Source organism: Argentina silus (assembly GCF_951799395.1).
Source record: "Argentina silus genome assembly, contig: scaffold_869, whole genome shotgun sequence".
In the NCBI taxonomy this organism is placed as follows: Eukaryota; Metazoa; Chordata; class Actinopteri; order Argentiniformes; family Argentinidae; genus Argentina; species Argentina silus.
Window position 1 is genome coordinate 2501 of NW_028152695.1, and position 7619 is coordinate 10119.

Consider the following 7619-nt stretch of genomic DNA (forward strand, 5'->3'; position numbering starts at 1 on the left):
ACAGGTAGGTAGGACAGGTAGGCTAGGACAGGTAGGCTAGGACAGGTAGGCCAGGTTGTGTGTTGTCTAAGTCGCGCTCTGCTGACGGCGTAGAAGGTTCTGGAGAGTCCGACTGGCCTCTTCTCTCCGTCTATGTGGGTCCTGGCCCGGGGCGGAAGCCCAGGATTTCAGCCACCGAGCCCGGCAGGTCCTAAGAGGCCCAAAAGACACGGTCTCAACAAAACGTTGTCAAACGTTTTAATCAGGGTCAGACTCCCGTCGAGATTCGTTCACAAAACCTGTATGAAGATTTCCGAAGATTTCGGAACATAAACCCCACCGATTCATCAGTGTCTTACTGCTTCAGGCCCTTTGGGATGGCGAGTGACGCTTTAATGAATAAAACAAATGGAATCAAAGTCGTTCCTACCTTAACATCCCTGGTGTGTACCATGGAGGGAGACATCGGAGGACGGGCTCGCTGGAACGCACAGAACGGAATGTGGAATGGTATCAAACACGCATCCTCATCCCATTCCTAGCATTACAATGAGACCCATCCTCCGATGTCTACCTCCCCCAGCCTCCCCTGGTGTTCTACCTCACCCAGCCTCCCCTGGTATTCTACCTCCACCAGCCTCCCCTGGTGTTCTACCTCCCCCAGCCTCCCCTGGTGTTCTACCTCCACCGGCCTCCCCTGGTGTTCTACCTCCACCGGCCTCCCCTGGTGTTCTACCTCCACCGGCCTCCCCTGGTGTTCTACCTCCACCAGCCTCCCCTGGTGTGTACCTGTTCCTACCTGACAGTTCCTCAGCTGCAGACAGATGGCCTCAGCCTTCAGGAGGACCTCCTCCACGTCCAGCTTCATGGACAGTTCATTGATGTGCTGCAAAACAGGTCCCTGTCAGTGAACCTGTCTGTCGGTAAACCTGTCTGTCTGTGAACCTGTCTGTCTGTGAACCTGTCTGTGAACCTGTCTGCCTGTGAACCTGTCTGTCTATGAACCTGTCTGTCTGTGAACCTGTCCGTCTATGAACCTGTCTGTGAACCTGTCTGTCTGTGAACCTGTCTGTCTGTGGTTCTGTCTGTCTGTGAACCTGTCTGTCTGTGGTTCTGTCTGTCTGTGAACCTGTCTGTCTGTGGTTCTGTCTGTCTGTGAACCTGTCTGTCTGTGGTTCTGTCTGTCTGTGAACCTGTCTGTCTGGATATTATTGCGAGGGAACAGATGTTCAGTTGTGATGCGTCAGACAGACATTTCCATATTCATTTCAGATGACATTTAGAGAGAGAAGACCTCCTTTAACCTGCCTCCTATATCTCTCTCTGTGAACAGGGTGAGAAGTGTGTGTGTGTGTGTGTGTGTGTGTGTGTGTGTGTGTGTGTGTGTGTGTGTGTGTGTGTGTGTGTGTGTGTGTTCTAAGACCATATGTTACTCGGTGATAATGAACTGTTTCAGTGATTGTGAAACTTTGTGTGAAGTCTCCCTCCCTCCCTCCCTCCCTCCCTCTCTCTCTCTCTCTCTCTCCTTCTCTTTCTCTTTGGTGTTGCAGATAGAGCCAAAGTAATCACCATGGTTACAGTCCCTCTACCAGCAGACCAACTGTAAAGCTGAGGACACACACACACACACACACACACACACACACACACACACACACACACACACACACACAGACCCCCCCTACCTTGAGGATGTCGTTGAATGCGTACTGCTCCTTCATGATGGTGGTCTTCTCTGAGTCCAGGATGGCACAGCACACCAGGAGGTGGAAGTTCTGACAGGGCAGGCCTGTCCACATCACCTGACCAACACACAACCCCGCTGTTAGGGAGGTGTCTGTGTGTGTGTGTGTGTGTGTATGTGTGTGTATGTGGCCTTTTATTTGCATCGTTATTTCTAATCTACCAAACAAATTGCTTTGAAACTGAATTAAATTCATCTTAATTGACTTGTCGGTGGGAGTTTTGGGGTAATTTATTTCCTCCTGACCGTAGACAGATCCAGAGAAGAGTACGATATGTTTCATCAGCTTGGTGATTCATCTACTCACAGTTAGGAGGAAAGGAGAGGAGGAGAGGAGAGGAAGGGAAGGGAAGGGAAGGGAGGGGAGGGGAGGGGAGGGGAGAGGAGAGGGGAGGGGAGAGGAGAGGAGGGGAGGAGAGGGGAGGGGGGAGAGGAGGGGAGAGGAGGGGAGAGGAGGAGAGGAGAGGAGGAGAAGTGTAAATTAATACAGAGTTAGTTAGCAGAATGGGCCACAGGAGAGGTATACACACACACACACACACACACAGGCACACACACAGGCACACACACAGGCACACACACAGGCACACACACAGGCACACACACAGGCACACACACAGGCACACACACAGGCACACACACAGGCACACCCTACTGTATGTGTGGAAACAGAGACGTTTGAAGAGCTTAGCTGGGTCAAACATCAGTCGGGTCAGAGACCACTCATTGGCTTAGAGCTGCTTAATCACTCAACTGCTGACTCCATTGATTGGTTGATTGACAGCGTGGGCAGATCGATCACAAGATTAGTCGATCCATGATTGGCTAAGGACGTCTCACCTCCCAGAGTCGCAGGATGTCATGGTAATGGAACTCTCTCTTGAAGCGAATCAGGAGCCAACGGAAGCAGAAGTACAGGTAACCAGAGTCCTTGGCCTCTGTCCAATCAGAACAGACAGAGAGAGGTTAGTATGAGCCTCTGTCCAATCAGAACACAGAGAGAGAGGTTAGTAACCAATCACAACACACACACACACACAACCCAATACTCTGGAGAAGTTCTCTCATCTGAGAAGTTCTCCGTTTATCTCCTCTTCAACATGCAGAAGAGAAAAGGTCACTTCAGAGAGAGAGAGGCTCGTAAATTAAACCAGCCAATCCCGTCCCAGACAGGCCTGCTAGCTCATCTTCCTCCCCCCCCACACACACTCCCTTCATCTTCCTCACACACACTCCCCTCCATCTAACCTTTCCTGCTCAAATTAAACCCATAAATAACCTGATTTCATTTGCATATTATTGAATTCCCTTGTTTATTGTTCTTAGGAAAGCTCTCTAAATTCCGCCGTTGTTGTTATTATTCAGACGAAATGCAGATAAAGTTTTACTAGAGAGGCAGAGGGGAAATTAATCAGGAAAAGTAATGACTCTAAACTGCCGGCGATAAATCACCGCCGTCCAATCAGACGTAGCGGAGCTGCGTGGAGGGAGACGGGGGGGGGGGGGGGCTCAGTGGGGGCTTATCAGCCTGCTTAAGGATGCAGCCGACCTTCTGACCTCCAGCATAATAGACAGACTTCCTCGCCGGGAGCCAATGAAGGACGAGGGAGAGCAGGGAGAGCAGGGAGAGCAGGGCATTTCTCTCACTAATGACGTTCAGCCAAACTCAGATAAACTCTGGTTCTCCCTGAGAGACTGTTCTCCCTGAGAGACTGATCTCCCTGAGAGACTGTTCTCCCTCGACTGTTCTCCCTGAGAGACTGATCTCCCTGAAAGACTGTTCTCCCTCGACTGATCTCCCTGAGAGACTGTTCTCCCTCGACTGTTCTCCCTGAGAGACTGATCTCCCTGAGAGACTGTTCTCCCTCGACTGTTCTCCCTGAGAGACTGATCTCCCTGAGAGACTGTTCTCTCTCGACTGATCTCCCTCGACTGATCTCCCTCAGAGACTGATCTGCTGAGACTCATCTTCATAGCCTAGACTGACCTCCCTAGACTGACCTCCCTAGACTGACTCTCTCTCCATAGACTGAGGTTGTGTTGTCTCTCTCTGAGGTGGAACTGAGGTTGTGTTCTCTGAGGTTCTATTGGTCGACTTACCCAGGTAGTGCCAGAATCCCAGGTCCAGTAACCGTAGCAACATGCTGAGCTGGTTTAGCTGGGTCTTCATACCCTGCATCTTCTCCTCAAAGTTCTGGTGCTGTTCACACACACACACACACACACACACACACACACACACACACACACACACACACACACACACACACACACACACAGAGGAATGACAAGACAGTATGAAAAGGGATGTATCGTCAGGGAGTCACATGACCCAGAACATTCCTACCCAGATCGATCCATCAGCGTCACGGCAACCGGCCGGCCGCCGCGCCAACAACGGCCAGCGACCAATGACGGCTGGGGGATCGTACTTAAGGAAGCCACGGGCGGCGGTCAGGGAGGGATTACACCATCACCAGCCCAGTGGTCAGGGAGGGATTACACCATCACCAGCCCAGTGGTCAGGGAGGGATTACACCATCACCAGCCCTGTGGTCAGGGAGGGATTACACCATCACCAGCCCAGTGGTCAGGGAGGGATTACACCATCACCAGCCCTGTGGTCAGGGAGGGATTACACCATCACCAGCCCTGTGGTCAGGGAGGGATTACACCATCACCAGCCCAGTGGTCAGGGAGGGATTACACCATCACCAGCCCTGTGGTCAGGGAGGGATTACACCATCACCAGCCCTGTGGTCAGGGAGGGATTACACCATCACCAGCCCAGTGGTCAGGGAGGGATTACACCATCACCAGCCCTGTGGTCAGGGAGGGATTACACCATCACCAGCCTGGTGGTCAGGGAGGGATTACACCATCACCAGCCCTGTGGTCAGGGAGGGATTACACCATCACCAGCCCGGCTGTCGGCCTGAATAAGGAGATGCCTGTCAGGTAGCGACCGCTCAGCCGGCTAATAACACCATAACTGCTGTTTACCAGAGTATGTCTGCCCCGGGCTACAGGAACCACAGGAACCACAGGAACCACAGGAACCACAGGCTAGCCATGCTTAATGAGCTAAATCCCTTTTAGATGACTGGCAGCCGCGTGTGACGGGGCGGGGGGGGGGGACAGACAGGGGCTGGGGGGTGGAGCAGAGACAGAGGGGGTGGGGGGGTGGAGCAGAGACAGACGGGCCTCGGGGGTGGAGCAGAGACAGACGGGGCGGGGGGGCGGAGCAGAGACAGACGGGGCGGGGGGGCGGAGCAGAGACAGACGGGGCGGGGGGGCGGAGCAGAGACAGACGGGGCGGGGGGGTGGAGCAGAGACAGACGGGGCGAGGGGGTGGAGCAGAGACAGACGGGGCGGGGGGGCGGAGCAGAGACAGAGGGGCTGGGGGGTGGAGCAGAGACAGACGGGGCGGGGGGGTGGAGCAGAGACAGACGGGGCGGGGGGGCGGAGCAGAGACAGACGGGGCGGGGGGGGCGGAGCAGAGACAGACGGGGCGGGGGGGCGGAGCAGAGACAGACGGGGCGGGGGGGTGGAGCAGAGACAGACGGGGCGAGGGGGTGGAGCAGAGACAGACGGGGCGGGGGGCGGAGCAGAGACAGACGGGGCGGGGGGGCGGAGCAGAGACAGACGGGGCGGGGGGGTGGAGCAGAGACAGACGGGCCTCGGGGGTGGAGCAGAGACAGACGGGGCGGGGGGGGCGGAGCAGAGACAGACGGGGCGGGGGGGCGGAGCAGAGACAGACGGGGCGGGGGGGCGGAGCAGAGACAGACGGGGCGGGGGGGTGGAGCAGAGACAGACGGGGCGAGGGGGTGGAGCAGAGACAGACGGGGCGGGGGGGCGGAGCAGAGACAGAGGGGCTGGGGGGTGGAGCAGAGACAGACGGGGCGGGGGGGTGGAGCAGAGACAGACGGGGCGGGGGGCGGAGCAGAGACAGACGGGGCGGGGGGGCGGAGCAGAGACAGACGGGGCGGGGGGGCGGAGCAGAGACAGACGGGGCGGGGGGGTGGAGCAGAGACAGACGGGGCGGGGGGCGGAGCAGAGACAGAGGGGCTGGGGGGTGGAGCAGAGACAGACGGGGCGAGGGGGTGGAGCAGAGACAGAGAGCTAGGATGTCCTAGGAGGAGCTAGGATGTCCTAGGAGCTAGGATGTCCTAGGAGGAGCTAGGAGGAGCTAGGATGTCCTAGGAGGGGCTAGGATGTCCTAGGAGGAGCTAGGAGGAGCTAGGATGTCCTAGGAGGGGCTAGGATGTCCTAGGAGGAGCTAGGATGTCCTAGGAGGGGCTAGGATGTCCTAGGAGGGGCTAGGATGTCCTAGGAGGAGCTAGCTAGGTGCCAGCTAGCTTGGATGATACGTGAGGTAAAGAAGCTATTTCCCTCCACCCAATCACAGGACAGAGACAGGGTGGAAGGCAGTGATGTCACAAGGTCAGAGAGACCTCCCCGGAGCGCAACTGGCTGTTGTCACGGCTACGACTCCAGCTGGAGCGCTGCTCTGCTATTGGCTGAGCCGTGAGGAGTGGCCAGCTTAGTGCAATGCACCATGGGAGAAAGGTATGGTCATGGTGGACGTCGTACCTGATCTGGTAAAACACATAACGCCCCTCTCTTTCTCTCATCACACGCTCCTTAGAAAACAAGGACTCTCCTCTCTCCCTCCGTCTGTCTGTCTCTCTCTCCATCTGTCTGTCTCTCTCTCCGTCTGTCTGTCTCTCTGTCTGTCTCTCTCTCTCTCCGTCTGTCTCTCTCTCCCCCATCTGTCTCTCTCTCTGGTAAGGTATTTAAAACATGTATATGTATGTTGATAAGGTATTTAAACGTATATGTATGTTGGTCTCTCTCTCTCTCTCTCTCTCCTCTCTCTCTCTCTCTGAAGGTCTTTCTATCTGCCTCTCTCTTGCTTCCTCTCTTCCATCCCCTCTCCTTATCATCATAGTGAAGGTCTTACCATCTTCTCTCTCTCTCTCTCTCACTCTCTCTCTCTCTCTCTCTCTCTCTCTCTCCCACTCTCCTGAACAACAATACTGAAGGTCTTTCCATCTCAGCATCGCCCCCTCCCTCCTCTCCCTCCCTCCCTCCCTCCCTCCTCCTCCCCTCCCTCCCACCTCTCCATCCCTCCCACTTCCCCCCTCTCCCTCCCTCCTCCCTCTCCCATCACCCTCCCTCCCTCCTCTCTCCCTCCTCACCCTCCCTCCCTCCTACCTCCCTCCCTCCCTCCCACCTCTCCCTCCCTCCTCCTCCTCCTCTCCCTCCCTCCCTCCCACCTCCCTCCCTCCTCTCCCTCCCTCTCCCCTCCCTCCCTCCTCTCCCTCCCTCCTCTCTCCCTCTCCCCTCCCTCCTCTCCCTCCCTCCCTCCTCCTCCCCTCCCTCCTCCTCTCCCCCTCTCCTCCCTCCCTTCCCAGTGAAGGTATCTACAGTACCATCTGGTCCATGATGGAGGTGAAGCACCAGAAGGCGTCCACCTCGTTCTCCATCACGTAGAGAACCGGCGCCAACAGGTCACTCATCCCCTGAACGTAGCCTAGACTCACACACACACACACACACACACACACAATACACAAACAACACACACACACAATACACACACACACAATACACACACATATTAGTATATTATGTAGTATATTAGATAATACATCTGCTATATTATTATTATGATGATTCTGATGATGATGATGGTGATGATGATGATGATGATGATGATGATGATGATGTAGGTCTCACCCAGGTCAAAGTCGTACATGCAGTAGGTCATCAGGATGTCATTGAGCATCAGGAGACCCGGATTATCAGAACCCTCATAGAACCAGTTGGTCCGGTCTGTCCTGTTCACATCCTTCTCTGGGGGGGGAGGGAGGAGAGGAGAGGAGAGGAGAGG

At 55.6% G+C, this 7619-nt stretch overlaps 1 protein-coding gene across 1 annotated transcript in view; it reads right to left on the reverse strand.

Annotated features, from left to right (window-relative positions):
• The window catches only part of LOC310824680 (TBC1 domain family member 15-like), a 9701-nt gene extending 2119 nt beyond the window's left edge, over window positions 1-7582 (reverse strand). The window contains exons 1-7 of the mRNA XM_083697934.1: window positions 7466-7582; window positions 7159-7259; window positions 3824-3923; window positions 2564-2661; window positions 1665-1781; window positions 779-865; window positions 1-190 (exon numbers count right to left, since the gene is read on the reverse strand). The exon at window positions 1-190 is cut by the window's left edge and continues 2119 nt beyond it. Coding sequence (XP_083554060.1) covers window positions 131-190; window positions 779-865; window positions 1665-1781; window positions 2564-2661; window positions 3824-3923; window positions 7159-7259; window positions 7466-7514 — 612 coding nt within the window. The 5' untranslated portion in view covers window positions 7515-7582 and the 3' untranslated portion in view covers window positions 1-130. The remainder of the gene's footprint in view (window positions 191-778; window positions 866-1664; window positions 1782-2563; window positions 2662-3823; window positions 3924-7158; window positions 7260-7465) is intronic.
• Between the last annotated feature and the right edge of the window lie 37 nt (window positions 7583-7619).